Source organism: Pygocentrus nattereri, chromosome 12 (genome assembly GCF_015220715.1).
Source record: "Pygocentrus nattereri isolate fPygNat1 chromosome 12, fPygNat1.pri, whole genome shotgun sequence".
NCBI lineage: Eukaryota > Metazoa > Chordata > Actinopteri > Characiformes > Serrasalmidae > Pygocentrus > Pygocentrus nattereri.
The window spans coordinates 3,937,895-3,963,892 of record NC_051222.1 but is presented as its reverse complement, the minus strand read 5'-3'; the positions used below and the strand labels follow the sequence as shown (position 1 = coordinate 3,963,892).

Genomic DNA, 25,998 nt, shown 5'->3' with positions numbered 1-25,998 from the left:
CCCGCTGTGTTCCTGGTGCTTCCAGTAAATTTCCGCTGATATTTGATGAGCGTTTTAACAAGTCACACATTAACATGAGCGCACAAGATACTCTGAAAGACCAACATGAATGTTTTTCTTCCTTAAACTAAGCGTGACATCACAAAACCTCACTAACAGGAATTCAGCCTTTCTCAGGTCTTCACCATCACCCAGTGCTGATCCTGTGGTGATGATGTCATCACTAGTGACTAAACCTGTTTATCAGCAGCTGAAGAATTAAAAGCTCAAATGTTTCTTTTAACTGCTCAAACAGCTCAAACCAATATTAGCGTTTTATTCCATGCCTGACCACATGGGGGGGGCTTCACGGAGGGTCCACTCAGAGCAGCGCGCTGTAAACCCTGACTGTTTGTCGTTGCTCAGGTTATCATTGGTGAACGAGTGAGGAGCAGTGGAGGAGAAAGAGCAGGGAAACTGAGGACAGCCTCGGGATCAAAGAGCTGATCTGTCTGAGTTTAGAGGAACATCAGCTCAGAGGGAAAAAGCTCTCCCACCATAAAAGTCCAGGCCGAGAGCCGAAGCACCACAGGAGGCTCGGAGCTTTGAAAGGTACAGAGGTTTTATAATCCACTGTGTTTGGAGCTGAAATAGTCCAGAATAAAGAGCAGCTGCAGTGGGTTTGATGATGTCTGGACTAAACAGTTACAGCAGAAAAGTAAAAAGAGCTTCTGAAGCTTTCAGACGTTTATATTCCCAACATGATAAGAGCCAAATGAACTAATAGAAGCTCTAATTACTCACAGTCTACTGACATTGTGTTCCGGTTTGGGACGCAGCCAAAATATTTGTAACCTTTTATGGTTCTGGGTCTCACTGTAACTCATTAAATAAGACTGAATAACGGCTGATTTTCTCAAGATCTTCACTTAGAAATGATGGCTAATAACTAAACAGGGCTCTAGATAAAAAGTAGCTTACGGAGCCGATTCACAGAAAAAAATCAGACCAGCTCTGTGATTTAAAGGGGAATTCCACCCATTTTTCATAGTTTCTGCATAATTAAATGGTTACCATGCCAACAACATCACAGAGCGGTTTGGTATGAAACGCCTGGTTCTAGAGAGACTTACAGAGTCAGAACTGTTCACAGTGATGATGATAGGAACCAGACGAAAGCCTATCAGTTACGCTTTAAGATGAAAATGGATAAAGAAAATGCAGAAAAACAAAAAGTGATAAATACAGAACAGAAATAAATAGTTACCCATAAAAATAATAATAATCCATCAGTCGCCGCTGGCCAGTTAATTAATCTAATATAACTTATTTATTGATGAACTTTATTACTCAGATTAATCATTGTGGTCCAGTCTGGAGCCTGAACTAAAGACCCAGTTATTACTGTAATAGTTTAGCTTTTCTGCTCTGAAACTCGTTTGTGTTCAGCTGCTGGTTTGAGCTGAACGTCTGTGTGATTCTGTAAAATTCCTCTTTAATTTCACTGAGAGGTTCCTGTTGGACTGGGAACCGTCAGGTTTGGTCTTGTGGTGAGTTCATCCTCTTAGCTCTGCACCTCAAACATGACCGTGACGTTCCTGTAACAGAAGCCACGATGTGAGCAGAGGAACGAGGAGCTTCAGGAAATTAGGAGAAGAAAACAGTCAAATCATCATTTAGACCAAACTGGGACTTTGACCAGAGTAAAATGTACCACAGAACTGGGTTTTAGTCCCAGATTAAAACCCAGTTTTAATAAAAACCACTGGGTTCAGGTTTTTTTTTGTCTATTATTAATTTAAGAACCATACGACGTGGTGGGCGTGTATAAAATGCATGTTTTTCATTGAAGTTGAAAATAAATAAACGTGTTTTCACTCTAAGCAACTACAACATCCACCATGTTAGCTCCAAAATAAGAAAAGCTTCTCTCAGGCGTTAAACAGCGTGCGGTCAGTATTTACAATCAATATAGCGTCTATATATATAATATATATGTAGTGTATTATATACACACAATAATCCACTAATTAATTAATAATCTAATATTTCTCCTAGTGGGAGTGTCGAGTAAAAGTAAAAAGACACTTTTTAACTGGTTTTAAGTGATTTTATTGGATGAAATTTTCACTTTATTGTCAGATTATTTTCCTTGTTGTGAGAAATCTGTTCGATCTGCCGGTACAGTGAGATCATTTTACTTCATTAAATTAGTAGATAATTTCTAGAAATGAGCTAGAATCTTATAATGAGCACCATCTCAAAATGGGAAGTGGTAGATATATTGACTGGATTTAAGATCATTTCACTGAGAGGACCTTCTGTAGCAGTGCTCCTCTACACCACTGATCCATCCTGAGTAACACTGAGTTCAATCAGATTCGTTTAGTTTTACACTGTTTCACATTAGAGCAGCCAAACCTCCTGACCTCCCAGAGTGAAGTCCAGAGAACTGAAATCTGCAGCTTCTCTCCTTCTTTAACCACCACAGCTTCAAGTTACTTTCAGTTTCCTTTCAGTTTCCTTTCAGTGTTTCTTCAGACACGACCCAGTGTCGCCATCTAGTGGTAACACAATGATAAACATTCACACTGTTGCACCCTTTTGTCCTCTCACTCTCACTCACTCTCTCTCTCTCTCTCTCTCTCTCTCTCTCTCTCTCTGTCTCTGTCTCTCCCTCTCTCTCTCTCTCTCTCTCTCTCTCTCTCTCTCTCTCTCTCTCTCTCTCTCTCTCTCTCTCTCTCTCTCTCTCTTCATCTCTCTCTCTCGTTCTCTCTCTCGTCTCTCGTTCTCTCTCTCTTTTTTTACACACACACTCCTGAACACATATATGCACCTACATGTGTTTTACTATACAATAAGTGTATTGAGATATTTGTAGTATTGTTATCAGGAATAATGAATATGTGCAGTCTGATCAGATCAGGCCAGTCAGCTTCAACAATGACAGCTTGAGAGAATCACTGTTCAGAGTTTATGAAGAACCTGTATTAGACTAGATTTCTGTATCACAGCCGTTCACGACCGTTTATCTCCAACACAGCAGCTAAACTAGGCTGTATAAACAGGTAAACTGTGGGTGACACCTGTTAACTAAAGTGTCTGACAGACACTGTAATAAAATGTACACAACAGATTTCAGGTTAATAAACAGAATCATCATAAAAGAAAGAAGAAACCCGTAAACACGGTACCTGTTTATCTCGGATCAGCTAGCTCAGCTAACGCTGCCTCAGGCTGGAGTCCAGCTGTGAGAGCGGATCTCAGCAGGTTTCGTGTTTGGCCGCTGATAATAACGCTGTTTTATTTAGTTCATGTTAAATGAACACAGGTGACCGTTTGGACGTGGTCTGTTCCTCCTGTGTGCTGGTTCAGTTCTCCTCTGTCCTTCTACACTAAACTGGACATCTCTGTAGTGTTTTTCCTGCCAGAGCTGCTGTTTTAAGGTTGGTGAATCTTTTAAATTTAACCGCGTGTCGTTCGTATTGGTGTTTGAACTGATACGGTTATAATTTATTTTTACTCTGTAAAGTTAAAAATGAAAGTAGTGAAGTAAAAGCATCTCATTAAAAATGAACTCAAGTAACAGTAAAAGTACTGTGATTTAATTCTACAGTTACAGGGAAAACTCTACTCAATTACAGCAACAAGAGTAAATGTAATTCATTACTTACACCTCTGGAATTTTCCATCCATACCTAAACAGAAACGTATATAAAGTTTAGTACATGAATAAATCCAGTATCATAGACGCTTGTGTGACAAATGCAGTGTAGCTGATGTTGATCCATGAAAAGCCTGCTGGCCCAGTCTTTTTAAGGTTTGATATCAGAGACACTCTAATGTGACTGAATGTGCTCCAACTGGTTTTCTCTTTCTGAGGAAAAGCAAGTTCCAGCTAGTTTATGATTCAGTCTGAACTCCAGTAGAGGAGCTGAGTGTGTGATATAATAAACTGATGGACTGTGAGAAACTACAGATGATATTATCATATATGAGCTGATGAGTGTCTCTGCTGTAGGACTGGAGATCCTGATAAAGACGGAGCTGAACTTTTCTAACTGAAGACTCTGAAAGACTCTGAACTCTGACCTCAGAAGCAGGTGACTCTGCTCTCGGCTTTACTGGGTATTTTTACTGATTTACTGCTTGTTTTTGACTTTCGGTGTGAAACAGACTCTCAGACTGAACTGAGGTTAGAGAGAGGAAGTTTTCAGTTCAGTGAGTTGTGGTTATTTGCTGAAATGTCTACATAGGAAAATGAACAATTCTGCTGTTTCCAGTTCTGATTATTACTTTCTGTTGGGTTGTTTATGTAATGATTCACGGTGTGTTTCTTTGCACTGTGTATATTTTTCTTTAGCCTCAGATCTGTGTTCTGTATATATTTATCATTTTATGACTGTCTGTGTACAATACAGTTAAAGCCTCGCAGCATTGACTGGTGTTGGAGGCAGCAACAAAATCTTCTTTAAATTCTGATAATCTTGGTTTACTGAAATTGTTTACAGAGGAAGAACAAAATCTACTTAACTCTGAATGGAAGTTAACAGAATAGCATTTCCAAGTAATTCTGCAGCTTTTCTGTTCACTAATTCATTATGAAATGTAACACATTCTGAGGTGCAGCTGGAAATTTCAAATTCTGTAAAAATGTTAAACAACAAAAATGTACAAGAGGTACAAGGTTTTGTTCTGAAAGGGATGATATGCAGGTGCAACTTAAAGCATGGGCTGAAGCCCAGGGCCCTGAGTAATTCAGATCCTCTAATTTTTCTTTGGTGTGTTCCCTTCCACTACCTGAGCCTGCCCAGACTGATCTTAGTTCTTGGGAAATTTGATTAGTTTTCTGTGTGAGCTGTCTGTATTAAGCCCAATCAAATCATACACTCTCTACCAAGCTCCACTTCTTTTCTAAGCCCTGCATTCAGTGCACAGCAACTTTTGCTATCCACCATTGTCTCAAACCTTCAGTTTGTTTAGCATGTCAGTGTTTGAATTTGAAGCTCCAGTCTGGTAAACTGGGAATGTTAAACTGGGGATCCTTACGATTTGTTCTTGTCCAAACCTGAAAACCTCGTTTTCTGTGAATTTTGTAATTATAGTGCTATATTACTACAAAGGCTAGCATAGGCTTTGTAAAAATGTGAAAGCAAACATCTGATGTCATGTCAGTGCATTAAGGTAAGACATGAATGGGTCATTAATATTTTTATTCCTGCTGTGGCAGTACGCTTTAGCCTAAAATGATGAAGTTTAGGTTTTAAAGTTTTTGTTTTATCTGATTTTATCTTTTTAATGTCATCTTCATTGGGCAGACATGGCTGTGGTAAGCGTATACATGCTTTATAGTGAAGTGTGCTGCAGTGCTGGTTGTGTTTATGTGAATCCTGTATTCCGGTTAATTGCTGTTGTTTTGTATTAAGATAGAGTAGAAGTGTTGGATTAGGTAGGGTGACGACTGTATGGCTGGAATAGGCTAGGAATGCGACATAAACAAATTTGGAAACAGCATGTACTAAGTTGGCCTACCCACTTTTTCACAGGCCTACCAATTTATGTCTGCCTAAGGCACTGGATCAAACAATAGGCTACAGCATGTCATAGATCTCAGTTGTTTTGTTCTAAAAGACAGATTTAACACTTCGCATCTTACTGTACGCTCTATGGTTTTAACAACAAAAGTGTTTTAAACATCAATTTAGAATAATTTAGTTAATCATGGTATCAGCTAGCAAACTCTTCTCAAACTTGCTGTTCTTGAGCCAAAAGTTATGTGTGAGGTGGACCTGGCTTCCTGTTTAGTTTCTTATTCAGCGTTTTCAGTCCAGCTTAAAAATCGTGTTGTTTTTTTATAAATATATGCCTATTTTGAATTTGATTCCAGCAAACACATTCCAAAAAAGTTTGGACAGGGCAACAAAAGGCTGGTAAAGTTGTGTAATGCTTTGATTAACTGACAACTGTGGCACTAGATTAAAAACGGGTATATGATTCTCTGGAAATAACTGCATAGGCTCAGAAACACTTCTGACAACCAATGTTTATGAACACAATTAATTGCTGCATCCATAAATACAGTTTAAAACTCCAAAACGCAAGCAAAGAAACCAAATATAAACAGGGTCAAGAAATGCTGCCACCTTCTCTGGACCCAAACTCATTTAAAACGAAATGAGGTGAAATCGAAAAGTGTCCTGTGGTCCAACGAATCAACATTTGAAATTCTTTGGAAATCATGGACACTGTGTCCTCTGGGCTAAAGACCACTCAGCTCAGTACAGTCATCACATTAATCCTGACTGCCTTTTCAAACTACTGACCAGAAAACATTGTTGAGCACATTAAAGCCCCACTCTGAGATCAGTGCAGCAGTCAGGCTGGCTTTCAGTAGTGCTACAGCAGATTTTTAGAGCTTTCAGTTAATAATGTAAACCATTTGCACGTGTGAAACTGAAAATAATGTATCACTGCTTTCATAGTTTTTATAAGAAGTTTTAAGTGTGGCTTTTGCAGAATCTCTAGTTGTAACTTACTCTTAATAAGCTGTCTCTCTCTCTCTCTCTCTCTCTCTCTCTCTCTCTCTCTCTCTCTCTCTCTCTCTCTGTCTCTCTCTCTCTCTCTCTCTCTGTCTCTCTCTGTCTCTCCCCATCTCTCTTTCTCTCTCTGTATTCCTGTGTTCAGCCACTCCTGTGTGTGGAATGTGGTGTTGTGTGGAACCTGAAAGTGGTTCATGTTTTTCTAATGAAAAACTGATTCAGACACTCATTGAGTTGTGAACCTGAACTGAAACCGTTTCTCTGTGAACAGAAACACAGTAACTCCCTGAAGTTCTCCTGCAGTAACTCTGTCTCTGAGCTTCATGCTGTGTTTCTCTTCATGTATGAGTGGAACATTAGAACCTGTTTAATCTGACTGAACATGGATGATGTGGTCACTAAATCAGACCATTAGAACAGCAGCAATGCTGTCTGTCTGGATTTCTGGGTCACATTCAGACAGTCTGTTCAGTGTTTACTGACTTCACACACATAAAGCCAAAGCACTGAGTGTTTCTACATCAGAATAAAGTTCTGTGTACAAGTTGATTTGATTTGACCTCAGATACACTTTTAATATAGTGAGAGTGAAATGTGCTCCAACTGGTTTTCTCTCTCTAAAGAAAAGGGAGGTGTCAGATTATCATTCAGTCTGGACTGGGATTGAGTGTGTGCGCAGGAGTGTGTTCAGGTGTGTGTACAGGAGTGTGTTTAGGTGTGTGTACAGGAGTGTGTGTGCAGGAATATGTACAGGTGTGTGTTCAGGAGTGTGTTATAATAAGATGGTGGACTGTGAGAAACTACAGATGGTATTATCATATATGAGCTGATGAGTGTCTCTGCTGTAGGACTGGAGATCCTGATAAAGATGGAGCTGAACTTTTCTAACTGAAGGCTCTGAAAGACTCTGAACTCTGACCTCAGAAGCAGGTGACTCTGCTCTCGGCTTTAGTTCTGCTTGTGAATATGGTTTCAGTGTGGAGTACTGAAGGTAAAGTGGAGACACGTGGTCCTCACACCTGGTTTATTTAAGTCCTCGTCAGAGTTTGAGTTTCTGTGATATTGTTCTGTTTTCATTTGGTTAGTTTCACTTTATAAAAGATAAAGTCCACCAGTTTATACACAGGCAGTGTTTCCCCGAGATTATTTCAGGCTGGGTGGTTGACCCTTCACTGCTCCCACTGTAGTCGTGTGTATGTGGGGTCAGCAAACATGTGGAGGCCAGTGTAGCATCATCATGAGGAGTTATTCTTTAATAATGCTCTTTATACATTTCTACATTAATTACACAAGAAGTGTGATTGTAGGAGTTTATTTATATTCAGTTAATTCATATATGAAGAGTTCATGTATGATTGCTGAATGCTTTAGAGTTCATAATGAGTTAAATAGTAATGTCCATACTTTTTTCTGTAGAAATGTGAAAGTCTAGTGTTAATAGTTGCTGAGAGACTAAATACTTTTAACGTTGTTCAGCCTTTTTTGTAACACTACAAAATGCTATGTGGATCAGGTCTATAAGAAATGCCAAACAGATCTTTATTATAAGGTTATCTGACCAATTCTAAGACTTTGTGAAAAATGCTTCAGGAAGTTATGTATGCAAATATCCAGCAGGGGAGCTCTTGCTGGTTTTATTCATCAGGAAAGCAGCAAAGGTGAAACATCATGTTGAAGTTTAATTTCTTATATTATTCTATTTTCAGCAGTACAACACAGATTTCAATAAAATATATAAACCCCAAACTAAAATCTCGGATTATGGAAAAATAAACTTCCTTGATGAAGCTATACGATGAAAGCCTGTGGTGAGTAGATGCTAAAAGACTACTCTAAACTCTAACTCTCTTTAAAAGCAGCTTTAAATAAATTAAAGGTATTTCTGGAGCTCCATAGTTACTTATCATGTGATTATCATGATAACTGTTATAATTAATGATGGTAATTAAAATGTAGTTTCCTTAAATACGTTTACACTCTTTAAAAATGCATTTGAAACTGAAATGATCAGAAAGAACACCAAGCTAGAAAGATGGTAAAATTCAAATGAAAGGTAAACAGCGCCTCTCCTATAGGAGATTATATCTTCTCACCTACTGAACTCATTCTATGGCATAATTATGTTGAAGATGCTTTAGTACTGATTGGTTTACAGGTTTACTCCAACTGACTGAAGCCTCACGGACATGTTTTTAGAATAAAGACTAAAATAAATCTGAGCAGGTAAACCTGTGTATGAACTTAAATTTCTCATCCGCTCAAAATTACATTTTGAATTCAGCCATTCCTGCTAACTGAGGTACGTTTAGAGGATAAAGTCTGCAGGCAGTAGGCAAGTGAAACCAAGTGACTGGAGACCGAAAACTCCTAAAAAAGGTTTACCAAAACTACCGTACATGGTACTGGGGGGAAGGGGTGGGGTTTAGAAATGTGGCAGAAAGGGGGAGTTTACAATTTGCATACTAAGCATTTTCACAGATCTTGGCATTCTTCAGGAAATTACTCAACCATAAATATGTTGTTTGAGTAACTGAGTTTTTTAACCTCAGTCACAAGCTGAGAATATTTCTGAGCTGGCTCAGGTATGTCATTGGAAATTATCTGGACAAATAAAACTAAAGCAAATCATCTTACATGTGAAAAATGTTTTTTCAAACATTTTCCTGGTATCAAATTTAAAGTGGGCATATATATTTACATACACTGTTATGTTGTGTGTTATGTTCAATTAAATATAAGATTTAAGCGATTTGCACATAATTGCATTTTTTTATCTACATTTTGCACAGCTTCCCAAAATGAGGTTGTAAGTTACATTTCAAACACAGCAACTTTAAAGAATTCTTCATTCAATCAGATCAAACGATGATCTGAATATTACAGCAAGACTGTTTTTCATTTTAGTGTGTAATGCTTTGATGTTTCCTCACATAAAGCAGTTTCTGTTTTGACCGTGTGCAGCATGCTCATGAAGAATTTCACATAAATCCTACACCTGAGCTCACACCTCACCACCCCTAGTCTGATCACATTAATATTCAGGACACTAAAAAACAAACAACATGAAAAAGAAATCTGAGCACAACAGAATTATTGTAATAATCCTGTATTAGATTAGATTTCCTTATATGGCTGTAAACCTCCAAAACTGTATTTTATACACATCAACAGGCAATGGGTTGACACCTGTTAACTAGCTAGCTAATAAGCACTTGCAATAAAACATATACAACAGCTTTGAAGTTTATTAATAAATAGTATATTTTTCTACAACAAAGCAAGAACAGGAGGTAGAAGGACACCGTACCTGTTCAGCAAGGATTAGTTAGTGAGTTCAGTGATGAGAGTAAACGAAAGTCATTATTTTTCACCTAAATGTTTGATAAGAACCGAGAGGTAGCAGTGTACCATACTGTACCCAAGAGTCCTGTCCCTGGTTTATTCATATCAAACACATTACAAAACCTTAAAATAAAATGTTTATGAATTACATCAAACTGCTGTATGACAATCTAATGAGTATACTTTGACAAATGTTTCCTTTGAGACAGTCAATAAAATAATGTTAATCATATCATCTTTACCACAGCTCATACTGCACTGTCAGAATAATGAACGTATACAGAAACTACTGTAGAGTGTCTCAGTTGTGTTGAACCTGAAGCTGTAACAGCTAAATCAGCATCTTACCTTATTACATTAAAAGAGATTATGTAGGAAGGCTATTCCTAAAGTTATCCCTAAAATCCTCAAGAAAATGGCTGATAGAATATACAATTATTCCTACATATTCCTCCATTGTAATGCACATCACATACCCATAATCCCATTTTGAAGTGCTGTATGTTGCATGTAATGTATAGGCATGTGAAATGCCATGAACTTGCACTATATTCATGAAACACTAATGTCTTCTGGGTGTAATTAAGTCAACAATAATTATTGAGGTATGGATATCTTTTAAATATCATGCATATAGAATTGTGTTCGTTTCCTCAAAAACAGGATTATATACATACACATATGTGTGTATATATATATATATATATATATATATATATATATATTAATGTATGTATTAAACATCAAAGGATATGTTTTTATTATGTTTTTAATGTATACTTGCTACTCATTAATGAATGTATTTAATGAATATCTCAGGCTGATTATGTAATTATAATGAAGCGTTACTGTTCTGTTCCTGAATAGACCATGAAGGCTTCATGTACATGTACTTACTGTTTGTTAAGTGTCTAAATTAGGATAACTGCTAAATTCTAGTTACATTTCTGTTTGGTCTGCAAGGTTTATGCTGCTTCAGATTTCGGAGTTAACTGGATCTTCTTGCATGCAGAGCTCTAATTTTGCGTTTTTCCCTCTTCAGACTGTCTTTCAGCAATGATGCTTCTGTGTGTGATGCTGCTGATTTTCTCTGGTTTCATGGAGGCCAATTCAGGTTTGTGTCTGTCATGTAAAAAGCTGTGTATCTGAGCGAGATGTGCATCAAACATGCAATAGATCAGGGGGGTTCAAACTCAGAGAGAGCCAGATAGCATATCAGATGTCAGAAATATCTGTGGGCCAAAATATCATTCACCAATAATTTACAATTTTAAGTCTTAAAAATATTCACGTATGGAATTTGAGCTTTCTGTGAGCTCCCATGTTTCCTGTCACTGTATAAAAGATGCACTTTCCACAGATGCACAGAGAGAGAGAGAGAGAGACAGAGAGAAAGAGAGAGAGAGACAGAGAGAGAGAGAGAGAGAGGAAAAGAGAGAGAGAGAGAAAGAGAGAGAGAGAGAAAGAGAGAGAGACAGAGAGAGAGAGAGAGAGAGGCATATGTATTGTTGGATTTCTCAGAGCACTGTGGAACAGTAAACTCTTATAACAAATAATTCAGTTGTTTAAGAGTAACAATAAAGTCTTATGTAATAGTTATTATTGGGACGTATGACCAGAAAGCAGATGCTTGCGGTTTGAAACCAAAAATGAAGCTTAACTTGGGGAATCGGAAATGCAGAGAGTCGTCAATAAACCTGCATGGGTCAAATCCAGGAGGAACAGCAAAGTAAGAAAGGTGACCATAACAGAGAAAAGCAAGGCAGGGCAAAATCCAGAAAACAGGTGATGAGTCAGAACCATGAAGTACACCAACCAGGCAACAGTGCAAAAGGGGCAAATCCAAAAAAACAGAGTCAAAAGAGAACAGGCAGGAAGTCGAACACACGATCCAGGGCTATCCAAAAAATGCTCAGTATGTTCACAGGTGAAAGCAACACTTTGCACTGGTCTAGTCTAAAGCCCGGCCTCTTCCACTAAACTAAAAGAGTCATGTAATACACTCAGTCACATTAATACTCAGGTAACCTCAACCACTGATAGGATGGTGAAGAAATGTCTGTAGTCACATGACGTGGCTGAGGAGTCTGGGAAATGGAGTTTGGATCCGGAAACAGTAGCGAGTGAAACAGCTGAGCCTCGTGATTCCCCAGGGGATTCTGTGAAGAGCAGTTCATGTCTTCTGGAGTACTGTCTGCATGCGTCACAATTATCCTGTTAAAGTGTTTATTTGTATTATAATGAGACAAAACAAATGTAATATTAAATACATTTTAACTGAACTACTGAATTTGCTCTAATGAGAAATTGGTGCTGTTCTTAGTGTTTGTGCTTCATGGCTGTAGTCTTGACTGAAGGCTATAGTCATTAAGCTGAAGGTCTAGTCAGAGAAGAAAGACTCTTAAACTTTAGCTAACCTTGGTATCACATGGCAGTGCATTGCACTGTTACTTTAAGGTACTGATGCAATGTTCTGGCTGGTGGACCATTCTTAACACACTCTTATACAGAAGCCACTGGCCAATTAAAATCCATCTGTGGGCCCTGTTTGGACCTGAGGCTGAACTTTGGACTCCCCTGGATGAGAATTATGAATTAAAAACAACTGTGCTGGAGCATGTTCGCCCTCATGTTTGCAGAATAATGTGAAAAAAAATAAGAGAAAGCAGTGATTTTTACAAATAATTTCATATATATATATATATATATATATATATATATATATATATATATATATATGTGTGTGTGTGTATAATTTTTTTAATACTGTTGTTTTATTATACACTATATTTTCCATTACAGAGAACTTTAAGGTTGTTGGCCCAGTTGAGCCTCTTGTTGTTGAAGCTGGTGAAGACCTGGTTCTGCCCTGTTCTCTCCAACCCAACATCAGTGCTGTGGATATGACGGTGGAGTGGATCAGAACAGATCGGACTGATACTGACAAACTAGTGCATCTCTATGAAGGTCATAAAGACACAAATGATAAGCAGATGAAGTCTTACAGAGGAAGAACAGCTCTGTTTAAAGAAGAACTGCAGAAAGGAAACACCTCACTGAAGCTCTCAGCAGTCCATCCTTCTGATGAGGGAGTTTATCAGTGTTACGTTGAGTCTGGGTCGCTGTATGATGATGTCACTGTTCATATTGTAGTTAAAGGTGAGTGATAACAGTTTGAGTGCTTCACTTAATAATAATAATAATAATAATGGTGATGGTGGTAGTGTTCTATTTATTGGAAACCAATAAGAGAATGTATAAATATGATACAAATAAACTAGTATATTTTCAGTTAATGTGTATGTGCGTGTGTGTGTGTGTAATATGTTAAGAAAATGTAAAGTAATTTAAAGTGTACTGTATCTCAAAAGTTATGTTTATAAAAAGAGACTAATTGTGACTACATTAAGAAACTGTTAGAAAAATGGATGTATCATTTTCATTGATTTTATTTTTCTTTCTAGAACTTTTTAAAGTAGTTGGTCCAGCTGCACCTGTTGTTGTTGAAGCTGGTGAAGATCTGGTTCTGCCCTGTTCTATTGAACCCAGGATCAGTGCTGAAGATATGGTGGTAGAGTGGATCAGACTGTACCTGAATGACAGATTAGTGCACCTGTATGTAGATTATGAAGACAGAAATCAGGAACAGATGGAGTCTTACAGAGGAAGAACAAGCTTATTCAAAGAAGAACTAAAAAAAGGAAACACTTCACTGAAACTCTCAGCAGTTCAACCTTCTGACGAGGGAGTTTATCAGTGTTACGTTGAGTATAGAGACTGGAATAATAATGTAAATATATATGTTGAAGTTAAAGGTAAGAACCATCACAATTTCCCTGTGTATTAGTTCTGATTTATTAACTTACATAATGCATGAATTAATCAGTAACAGTTTACAGTATAGGTCTCAAAATTAATTATTCATTTTTAAGTTATTAATGTTGCTTTATTGGTATATTACTTAACATTTGATTAAGCAGTATTTATTATTTAGTAATGGATTAAGAATGTAGTATTTGAGTACATTAAACATTTAACTGATAGTTTCTCTTTTGTTACTAGTGTATTGACTGTGTACTAATTACTGCTTATTATATTGCCAACAAATTCATGTGAATTTATTCAAAAAGAGCATAATTAGACTGCTAGTACTTATAATTTAATCAATCTAGTGAAACATCATTAAATATTTCCTTCTTTAATTAATCAGTTACTAAGTAATAAACAAGCTGAATTAACAGTTAAGATGAGATAAGATGCCTTTATTGTCATTGCACAGTGTACAAAGAAATTGAGCAGCAATGCAGCAGCACTTTCTACATACAAAACAATTAAACACATCATTATATCATATATCATTAACTAATATATCACTAACAGGTAATTACTGGTTAACAACATAATTAAATATAGCTTTGAGACCATCAAGTGTTACAAGCTCATCTTTATATCACATAAAAGACCACATACAGTACTTTAGATTCTTAAGTACAAAATTTGAAATTATGTCTAAGCATTCAGTGTTAGACAAAAGCATACTCTACATATTACTATAATGATAAACATCGCAATATAACATTAATAAATAAAAAGAATATGCTTTAATAAATAATAATAAACTATAATTAGTGCTCGATAAATCTTCAATATAATACACCATTCTGACACTTCCACATTCAAGTGACAGCCCAGGTGGCTGCAAGGAAAGCGACACTAGTCGACTGTCACCAAAAGCCGGAAAACGCTATCTTTCCAGGCTAGCTGTTTTTAGCAGCTGGCTAACTTGAAGCAGTGCTCCGTCACTCACACAACACGGAGAATTGATGATACTGTAGATCAAACAAGACAAAAAAAGTTTATTTCAGTTTAAACGTAGCTAAAAGGAGGAGTCTGTCTGGTGTTAGATACATCATGGTTCGTAACATGCGTTGTTCAGAAACTCAAAGTGTTAAACTTTCTTAAATTATGACTATTACAAAAACTGCAGCCATGCTTTTCCAGCTGGTAAAAACAGCTAACCAGAAACTTTTTCCCACTCTCCCATGACAGATTTGTGAAACGTTCCACTGTTTGGCGAGTGTTTGTCATGTTCTGATCATAAAAGATAGTTTAAAACAGCAATTAACATTTTTTGGCAATATTTCATTAAAAAATTACTTTTGTAAAAACTTATTCTAATTATTTCTTGCACATAGTCATTCTGAATTCTGAACTATGCCTAATATATCACAACTTTAGTACAATTTTATCATGTTTGTGTTTCAGGAAAAGGTTTTCATGCTTGGAAGATTGTCCTCATCTGCATGTCAGCTTTTGCCATTACATTAACCGCTTTTACAGCTTACATCGTGAAAGGTAATTTTTGAATTCATAATTTTCAGGAATAAATTATATTTAAAAACATTTTCCCTATGGACTGTATGCATGTGCAGAAACTGTGCAATGTCATGACTTCTGGAAGACTGTATAATTTAGTATGATAACATTTCAAAAAGCTGAGCTCCTTGTCAGGTTATGTGCTCCTCACATCCTCTTGTGTGTTAATATGGACCGTGTTCACTCTAACTTGTTGATTTTCATCACTAAAGCATCAGGAGGTTGCCAGAACTAGCAAAGTTACATTTCAGTAGAACAGTAAAAAAATTGTGCTTTAATTATTCAAATTGAAACAATATTGAAATACATCAAATGGTTCCAAATTGATCAAATGTCATCAACATAATTACCAAAACAGAAGAACTAAAAAAACAAACTGATTGTGTTGATGTAACATATTTTATTTGTCATATTTCATTACAACAATATACAAAAAGTTGCTAAGTTCACTACACAGACTACAATCACTAAGTATCAGCATTTCTGAATATTATAATTCTGAATTACAGTCACTGGATGATAGGGCTTTCTGAAAGATTTCCATTGTTTCTCTCTAATTTTAGATAAATTCTCAAAAAAGCAGCTCTCTCCTGCACAATGTTCAGTCATAACCTACATGCGAGTCCAGTCCGAGAATAAGAAGGAAGAACTGAACCTGAAGAAATTCAACACATCAGAGGAGGGATACAGAAGACTCATCCCAGCTGTCACAAACTGCAGAAAGGCTCAGTGAGTGTTTTACATAACCGTTATTGAGCTAATATTAATACTGTGGTGTAATTTATGGGCAAATTGTTAGAAGTCTAGGGGGTCTAAAGAACTTTAATGGTCTTGTCAAAGTACTGTTACTTTCATGTTGCATAAAAGCATGAGATATTACATAAAAACATTACATATGTTGCACATATACATGTGTATGGTAGGAACACATTTCAGTTTGCATACCTGAGAGTTCTTCATCCAGATTACATGTCGCATACACTGCCTCACCAGCTTTGCTAAATGACCTTCCACACTGTTTTTCATTTTTCAAGATTCATTCCGTCCTCATCCACCTTAATGAAACTGCTTTATTTCTAACACACAAAGAAATAAACAGTAATGTTACGTATAATTTTGTACAAAATGCACTTAGAAAAACGGATCCCACGCAATCTGTTAAGCAGTAAATATGCATTTTACTTTATGCATTATCATCTGATTTATGAGCTCCCACTTTGAAGTTTAGCCGTCAACATTCACCTCAACTTCTGTGACTTGGGTAAGTAAAGCAATACAAGACAAGCAGAGGAGCAAAAATAAGCCTCTGTAATATTTATTTTTAAAAACGTTTTATTTCAGAACTTCTACATAAGTTAAAGGGAGAACGTCAGTCTGTAGTGCTGTTCCCGCTGTTTTCCCTCAAGATACGCTTGGCAAGTCCAGTGATTTTTTTGGGTAATTGTTTTATGCTGACTCAGCAAGGTTAGATAGCAAGGAAAGTCTACTTACAAACAGGTGACACATTTTGAAACATAAAATGTAAGATGTTTCCATTCATTTCTTATCCTTCTGCTATTACCAAACACAGTTCTGGTTGTTTTTAGCATAATGACTTTTAATGTAATAAAAAGTGAATTAATTCTTTTGAGTATAGACGTATTTGTGTAAATACATAATTTACTACATAATTTAAGGTGCTGGAAAATCTTGAAAATGGACCTTGAATGTGCTTGAAAAGTGTTTGAATTTGACCTGGGAAAAGGTGTATGAACCCTGAGAGAAGAGGGACCATCTGGCTTGTTGTCAGCACATAGTTCACAGGTCAGCACCTGTGATGGTCTGGGGGTGCATTAGTGGGTGACTTGCACATCTCTGAAGGCACCATTAATGCTGAATATGTACAGGTTTGGAGCAACATATGCTGCCATCTAGATTGCCCAAAACAGGGCCAAGCAACAGAACTAAAGTCCAGACCTGTCGCCCATTGAAAACATTTGGTGCATTGAAAATATGACAAAAGAGACCACCAACCCCATGTGTCAGACACAATGCACTGCACTGCAGTCCCCAGAATGCACTGCAACTTAAACTATGTGCTTAAATACTCCTACTCCAACAACAATTTATGGAACAGCAGTTACACCTGAAGTCTACACAATTCCACACCAGTCATATCACCATCATCTCAACTGCAGTTTAACCATCATAAACACCTAACATTAGCTCAGCAGCACAGAAACGGAGCCAAAGTATATTAATGAACTTGCAGCAAAGAAAGGACGCCAGGTGTCTAGTTTAAGCAAAGGTAAGTTTGAAAGACTGAGCTTCTGGTGACATTTAAAAGAAATGGGAAATTACAAGTATTCATGTAATATTTCAAGGTCTATTATAAGTTAGAGTGCAACATTAATTAAAAATGAAAAACATTTTTTAAAATTTTTGATATTTGTTGAGATTATTTAGTATGTCCTTAGTGGTTGAGATTGACACCCCTGCCCTTTTTGAGCACTATTGAGCAGATGAAATCTCATATCAAGCAAGAATGGGAAAATGTTTAACTTTCAAAATTTCTGTAAAAGGTCTCAGTTCCAAAGTGCTTACAGTGTATAGGTAAACGAAGAGGTGATGCATCACAATGGTAAACATGCCCCTGTTTTGCCAACTTTTTTGAAATGTGTTGCAGGCATCAAATTCAAAATTGGTATATATTTTTCAAAGAACTATGAAATTGATTTGTTTCAACATTTGATATGTTGACGTTTAAATTATTAAATGTTGTCATTTAAATTAAATATACAGTTTCAATTAATTGTACATGATTATATTGTATTTCTGTTTATATTTTGCACAGCCTCCTAACATTTTTGGAAATGGGGTTGTATAGCCATCAGACTGATTTTAGTCATATCATAAATCACTACTTGCTTGTTTTAAATGATAATTACTTAATATTCTTCTTAAAAACGCAGTTGTTAACATAGTACATATATTAAAGTACAAGATCATTGTAAACCTCAACAGGGAATGCTAAAGTTCCTTTCTTAAATTATCAAGCAAAAAATGGTCTGTGATTTCTTGCTCTGAGAAATCCCTACTTTAATTCTAGGGAAGCTTGATAACAATTAATGACTTAATTAAGCAAGTGGGAGAAAACACAGGAGGAACAAAGGTAATGTGTCTCCACATATCCATGTCAGTGGAGTGCAAGAGTAAAAGATAGTATCAAGAATTACAATGTCAGTATTGAATTTTTTTTTTTCAAATAATTTCAAATGCAAACACTGAGAATCTTTATATATTTTACTGACTTTCTTCCTCACCTGTAGATTTGCTGGCTGTAGCCTCACTGCACTGTGCCTTGAAATATTGAGTACAGCTCTAAAAACAGAAAATTCCTCTGTAAAAGAGCTGGACCTCAGTAAAAATGACCTGCAGGATGCAGGAGTGGAAAAGCTCTCTTCTGGACTCAAGAGTTCACACTGTAAATTGGAGATAATCAGGTCAGAATTACAAAATTTCATGAGATTTCATAATATACCATAATATACTGTGGCATTATGCAACAAATATATATGTATTCTTATTCAATGTACTATATGTTGCTTTTACTTTTCTTTTCCAGACTTGCTGTGTGTAAACTCAGCGCACAGTCCTGTAATACTCTGACATCAGTTTTACAAACAGAAACCTCCTGCCTGAAAGAACTAGACCTCAGTAATAATGACCTGCAGGATGCAGGAGTGGAGAATCTCTCTGTTGGACTGAAGAGTTCACACTGTAAATTGGAGATATTAAGGTCAGAATTTCAAAATTTCATAAGATTTTACAATTCTACACCAGCACTATGGAAAAAAACAACCAATTTATAATTATTTTTATTGAATGTACTATATGTTGTCTTTACTTTTCTTTTCCAGACTTGCTGTGTGTAAACTCAGTCCACAGTCCTGTAACACTCTGCAGTCAGTTTTACAAACAGAAACCTCCTGCCTGAAAGAACTAGACCTCAGTAACAATGACCTGCAGGATGCAGGAGTGGAGAAGCTCTCTGTTGGACTGAAGAGTTCACACTGCAAACTGGAGATAGTCAGGTCAGAATTCCAAAATTTCATGGCATTTTGCAATTCCACACCAGCACAATGAAAATATGCAACCAATGTGTAAGAATTTTTATTTAATGTACTTTGTTGCTTTTATTCTTCTTTTGCAGACTTGTTGTGTGTAAACTCAGCGCACAGTCCTGTGACACTCTGAACTCAGTTTTACAAACAGAAACCTCCTGCCTGAAAGAACTAGACCTCAGTAACAATGACCTGTATGACTCAGGACTGGCGAACCTCTTTGCTGGACTGAAGAGTTCAATCTGCAAACTGCAAATACTAAGGTCAGTATTCTTATATTTCATAAAAATTGCTTATATAATCTATAACGATGAGAACATGGAACAAAATATCTTCTCCTCAGTACTGAAACTGAAACAAAAAAGGGAATTTTGGTCAGGGTCCATGATGGCCATGACAAAAGCTTGATTATGTGGTCATTGAACTATTAATTTGTGGATATGGATGTATGTTTTGGATCATTGCCCATCTGGCAGATCCAACCATGACAAAGTTTTAGCTTTTTAGAGGAGACTGACAGATTTTCATTTAAATTCTCTTGGTACTCCTTCGAGTCCATTATGCCGTGTAGCCATCCTAACCAATATCCCTAAACAACATAGACTCTCCTCCCTACCTAACACTGGGGATGGGGTTCTTCTCTGTATAACATTTATTTTGTTCATACACACTTTTAGTGTTTGTTCTAACAATAGAACCAAGTTCCAGTAGTGTGCAGTGAAATCCAGGTGCTAACATTTGTCGAAAAATGAAAGAAAATATATTTTTTCTGCCACCCCTTCCACACACACACACACACACACACTGGTCTACTTGTCACTCATCACTTGTGACTTTGTCTTATGTAGTTGTTCTTTCCCTGCCTCACGTTTTGTTTGTGCTTTGTGTTTCTTTGTTTAAGCCCTGTAGTTTGTTTTTTGTTATTAAAGCCTGCTTGCACTTAAATCCAGCCTCCCTGTGCTCATATATATATATATATATATATATATATATATATATATATATATATATATATATATATATATATATATATTCTTGTTTTTTAGACCTTTTTTAAATATTGCAATAAGTTTTTTGGTAGATTGAGCTCATTAGAAACAAGTATTTTTACAATTATTTCTTCACATATCCAGTTAAATTTTTAGTTCTATAATAACAACAGTGTATATTCCATCTGTTTGATGATCCAGTATCCTAATAACACCTGCTTAGTGGTTGTTCTGAAACAGAGGGTAAGTTGATGCTGATGAATTATGAAGAAATACATAGAACTTTAAAACTTCAAATGTGTCATTTACATAAACTATATTTCTCTCTTTGCAGACTAGTTTGTGTAATCTGAGAGGAAGACTTGTAAAAATCTGGAATGAGCTTTAAAAACAGAAAACTGCCGCACATTTACATGAGCAACTTTATTTCAAAGATAACGTCATATTTTAGAACCTTAATTTTTTTAAGCAGATCACATTCAGCACACAGAAAAGGATCATGTACATTACAATAGAAGACCAGGCACACACACCAGTGGTTCAACAATGGGAGTAAAATAAAAGAAAAAACTCAAATACAGTAATTACAGTAAAATACAGTAATTGTTGATTTGCAAACCATTTGCTTGCTTTAGTTACTAGTGCTATGTGAGTCAGAACAACTCAGCACAGGCTATGGAGTCCGGTGGTAGCATTTGTGACCTACCAGACTAAGTTCAGTAGCACAGTAATATTTGTAGTACACAAATTTTTGTAGTACACAAAAATGATTTATCTTTGTTTAATTTTCAGTGAAGAAATAAGAATACAGGTGCTGGGCATAAAATTTGAATGTCATAAAGTTGATTTATTTCAGTAATTCCATTCAAAAAGTGAAACTTGTATATTATACTCATTCATTACACACAGACTGATAAATTTCAAGTGTTTTATTTCTTTTAATTTGATGATTATAACTGACAACTAATGAAAACCCCAAATTCAGTATCTCAGAAAAATAGAATATTGTGAAAAGGTTCAATATTGAAGACACCTGGTGCACCACTGTAATCAGCTAACTAACTCAAAACGCCTGCAAAGGCCTTTAAATGGTCTCAGTCAAGTTCTGTAGGCTACACAATCATGGGGAAGACTGCTGACTTGACGGTTGCTTACACAAGCAGGGCAAGACACAAAAGGTCATTGCTAAAGAGGCTGGCTGTTCACAGAGCTCTGTGTCCAAGCACATTAATAGAGAGGCGAAGGGAAGGAAAAGATGTGGTAGAAAAAATTGCACAAGCAATGGGGATAACCGCACCCTGGAGAGGATTGTGAAACACAACCCATTGAAAAATGTGGGGGAGATTCACAAAGACTGGACTGCAGACTGGGATCAGTGCTTCAAGAACCACCAGGCACAGACGTACACAAGATATGGGTTGCAGCTGTCGCATTCCTTGTGTCAAGCCACTCTTGAACAAGAGACCGCGTCAGAAGCGTCTCGCCTGGGCTAAAGACAAAAAGGCCTGAACTGCTGCTGATTGGTCCAAAGTTATGTTCTCTGAGTACATTTTGCATTTCCTTTGAAAATTAAGGTCCCAGTGTTTGGAGGAAGAGAGGAGAGGCACATAATCCACGTTGCTTGACGTCCAGTGTAAAGTGATGGTTTGGGGTGCCATGTTATCAGCTGGTATTGGTCCACTGTGTTTTCTGAGGTCCAAGGTCAACGCAGCTGTCTACCAGGAAGTTTTAGAGTACATCATGCGTCTTGCTGCTGACCAACTTTATGGAGATGCAGATTTCATTTTCCAACAGGACTTGGCACCAGTACACAGTGCCAAAGCTACCAGTACCTGGTTTAAGGACCAATGTGTCCCTGTTCTTAATTGGCCAGCAAACTCGCCTGACCTTAACCCCATAGAAAATCTATTTGGTATTGTGAAGAGAATGATGCAATATGCCAAACCCAACAATGCAGAAGAGCTGAAGGCCACTATCATATATCACACACTCAACACCTGAGCAGTGCCACAGATTGATCGACTTCATGCCACGCTGCATTGCTGCAGTAATTCAGGCAAAAGGAGCCAAACTAAGTATTGAGTGCTGTACATGCTCACACTTTTCATGTTCATACTTTTCAGTTGGCCACCATTTCTAAAAATCCTTTTTTTGTATTGGTCTTAAGTAATATTGAAATTTTCTGAGATACTGAATTTGGGGGTTTCATTAGTTGTCAGTTATAATCATCAAATTAAAAGAAATAAACACTTGAAATTTATCAGTCGGTGTGTGACGAATGAGTATAATATACAAGTTTCACTTTTTGAATGGAATTACTGAAATAAATCAAATTTTTCATGATATTCTAATTTTATGACCAGCAACTGTATCTATGAAAAAATAATGAAATGGAAACGATGGCAACATTAATCAACCCAGGGAGGGCTTGTAGTCACTCGATCTTATAGCGGTAGGTTTTGGTTTTGGATAAATGATGGAAGCTGACCGTTCAGTAGAACCTAACTGTAGAGTTAACACATTTGCCTTCTTAGACAACATAATATAACATTTTATTTGCTATTTTCTTTGCTTGGGTGGATCATAAAATCAGTCAAGTTGGGAGTCTTGAACTGACATTAGTTAAATCATTTGTTTTGTTGCAGCCATGCATGACAAGTGACATAATATTGACCATAATATACCAGCTGCTTTCAAGTTGTCCTGAAACAGTAATTATTAGCTTCTTTTTTCCTTCCTAAGGGCATTGAGAATTCTTGTGAGATGCACTTGACTGGAGATGCTTAGTTGTGGTTACATGAATTTTATGTTTCCAGATTATCAAGCCAGTTGTACTGACTGGGATTTTAACATTCATTTTCATAGTTCTGTTGTTTTGTCCTTCAAGAACTAGAAGTGTACTGCAAGGAAGTGTGGTTGAAATTTTCTGACACAAGATAAGAAAAACTAACACTACAAAAAGCATTTGCAAGCTTTGATATCTGCAAAAGGGCTGTTACTAAGTGGTGTCTTAGTAGGTTGTCCAAATATCTGAACATGCCACATCAAATATAAAGAAAAAATAAATAATTGTATGCTTTGAAGATTGTATTTGCTTCGTTTCACTTTTTAAAAAAGAAAATCAATTTGGCCAGGGATGCCCACAATTTTGTTTACAGCTGTAATGTCATAACTGAGTACTGTTCCAATTAAGTATCATCATTCTCTAAAATTTGTATATGTATTCTTTGTTTGCAGACTAGCTTTGTGTAATCTTGGAGTGAATACATGTGAGAGGCTAGGATCACTTTTAAAACTGGAAATCTCCCTGAAAGCACTGGACCTCAGTAATAACGATCTGCAGGATTCAGGAGTGGAGCTGCTCTGTGCTGGACTGAAGACTGGAGACTGTAAACTGGAAAAACTCATGTCAGTGTTTCTTTCACTACATTCCTGAATGATAAATATTATGTTTTTCACTACTTTAATAATACATCTCTTTATATCATAAAACAAGATTTCTGTTGAATTTAAATTTTAAAAATAAACTGGTCACATAGTTTAGACAGTTAAATTCCAGCAGAAAGACTAAATGACAGCAATCATTTAAACATGATTTTACCAATTAAATACATCAAAGTGTTACCAACCATCTGTACTAACCTTAGGTCAACAGTCATCATTTGCACATTTCATACACACAATCATTCTGCATCACACACATGCTGTGATATTCAGTCTGTTTAGAACAGACTCACAAGGCTTAACCAGAAAAAATGAGTTTTTGCAGTGCTCGGGAGCCAAAGTATGAATTTAAGGTTTAGTATTGGTTACATGCTGCATTTTCTGTTCTCTGTTTTCTATACCCCTGTCTCTGTAACCACTCTTTCTGATGCAACCCAGAGGAGGAGGCATTCCCCTTTTGAGTCTTGGTTCCTCTCAGTAATTATTCCTAAAGCTCCTATGAAGTTTTTCTTGATATTGTCTTCCCTGGTGCTCTTCATTAGAGAGCTGGGTTCTATAGTGAAAGATAAATCCTGAAAATAACACTCAAGTTTTGGTTCTTTTGTGATTACATTATAATCATACATGCCATATGTATTTTTTCAGGAGACTTTTGCCTACTCAGACACAAGTTTGCTAACAGAATTTAGATATGCTTAATTATGTCTTTTTTTTTTTTCCTCAACAACTTCAACTTCTAAAATATACCTTTATGATATTGATAACATATCACTGATAATGTACATTATCCAGACCAAAGTAAGTACAATATTTTATGTGTATTTACAATTAAGAATACAATATTAAGATAAGCAGTGAGTTTCCAAATCTAAACTGGGTTATTTGCTGACACTTTAATGCAAATAAGTGCTAGATTAGTACGTATTTAGAGTAAGAACTACAGATTGTTATGTGTATTTGCCTGTTTTAATCAGTTCCTGAGAATGAAACGGAGAAGATACAGTAGAGAATACCCACACAATGTAGTAATAAAGTTCTAAAGGTTAATCAAATGGGACATCAAATGGTTTTGTCATAAAAAAAAAAAAAAGATAAGGTGCCAAAAAAGAGACCACAGAATGTGCATGTCAAAAAACACTCTTCTTTGCCATAGGGAATAAAATCCTAACACTGGATGCTGTTCTTCCATTGAGATCTGCCACTTTTGCCAAAGAAGTTGTTTAAATATATGCTTAACTGAAATGAAATCATATGTTTAGCATGTTTGTTATGTTTTATATGAATGTGAATAACCTCTCTCACTCTATTATCTGTCTTCCTTTTCCTCTTTCTGCAGATTGTCTGGTTGTATGATCAAAGAGGAAGGCTGTTCTTCTCTGGCTTCAGCTCTGAGTTCAAACCTGTCGCACCTGAAAGAACTGGATCTGACCTACAATCACCCAGGAGAGTCAGGCGTGAAGGTGCTCTCAGCTAGACTGGAGGATCCACGATGCACACTAAGAACTCTCAGGTGTGAACAACTGTGTTCAGAGATGCCTGTGTGTGTGTGTGTGTGTGTGTGTGTGTGTGTGTGTGTGTGTGTGTGTGTGTGTGTGTGTGTGTGTGAGTATGTGTGTGTGGTGGAATCAGAATGAACTACTGAAAACTAACTTTCTGCTCCTTCTGTACTTCTGCTGGCTCTCCAGCATCCTGATTCTAGTTTATGTTTGCTATAATATCTATAGCAGCTCTTTCACCTACACTGTTTTCACTCACCTAGACTGCATTCATTGTATTCACATAGAAAACAGAGCAGCTTTTCCATGTTGGGAAGTAATATTTATTTATTATTTATTATTATTGGTAATATTTATTAGGAAAATGTGTAATATTTTAGTAAAGAACACTATTTGAATCTGATTGAATTTTGCTCATTCTGTCAGTAAGTGCAGCACTGTCTCAGTCTTATTAGCGGTCAGTGTTGACACAGTCATTGCTCTTTAGGCAGAAAAGACGTCGTGTGTCTGCCACATTCTATGACCAGGCCATGATCTCTGAGTCTCTTTATCAGAGTGGATCGCAGTTTTAGATCAGAGGGTGATTATTAACTTAGTATTCTCGTATGTGATAAAGCTTCGTTTAAGGTGTTTTATAATTGGTTTTATTGTAATCAGGATTGCTTGTGTGCTCTGATTCTGATTCGGAGTCTGAGATCATGAACATTGGTGTAGAACTGTGCTTTAGGAC

General features: G+C 36.6%; 1 protein-coding gene across 1 annotated transcript in view; it reads left to right on the top strand.

The window, feature by feature from the left end:
- The first annotated feature begins 423 nt into the window (after nucleotides 1–423).
- LOC108415118 overlaps nucleotides 424–25,998 on the top strand; it is a 51,156-nt gene continuing 25,581 nt past the window's right edge. Inside the window, exons 1-12 of the mRNA XM_037543596.1 lie at nucleotides 424–591; nucleotides 10,903–10,974; nucleotides 12,663–13,019; nucleotides 13,325–13,675; nucleotides 15,126–15,215; nucleotides 15,800–15,965; nucleotides 18,545–18,718; nucleotides 18,841–19,014; nucleotides 19,136–19,309; nucleotides 19,429–19,602; nucleotides 23,566–23,736; nucleotides 25,109–25,282. Coding sequence (XP_037399493.1) covers nucleotides 10,917–10,974; nucleotides 12,663–13,019; nucleotides 13,325–13,675; nucleotides 15,126–15,215; nucleotides 15,800–15,965; nucleotides 18,545–18,718; nucleotides 18,841–19,014; nucleotides 19,136–19,309; nucleotides 19,429–19,602; nucleotides 23,566–23,736; nucleotides 25,109–25,282 — 2,063 coding nt within the window. The 5' untranslated portion in view covers nucleotides 424–591; nucleotides 10,903–10,916. The remainder of the gene's footprint in view (nucleotides 592–10,902; nucleotides 10,975–12,662; nucleotides 13,020–13,324; nucleotides 13,676–15,125; nucleotides 15,216–15,799; nucleotides 15,966–18,544; nucleotides 18,719–18,840; nucleotides 19,015–19,135; nucleotides 19,310–19,428; nucleotides 19,603–23,565; nucleotides 23,737–25,108; nucleotides 25,283–25,998) is intronic.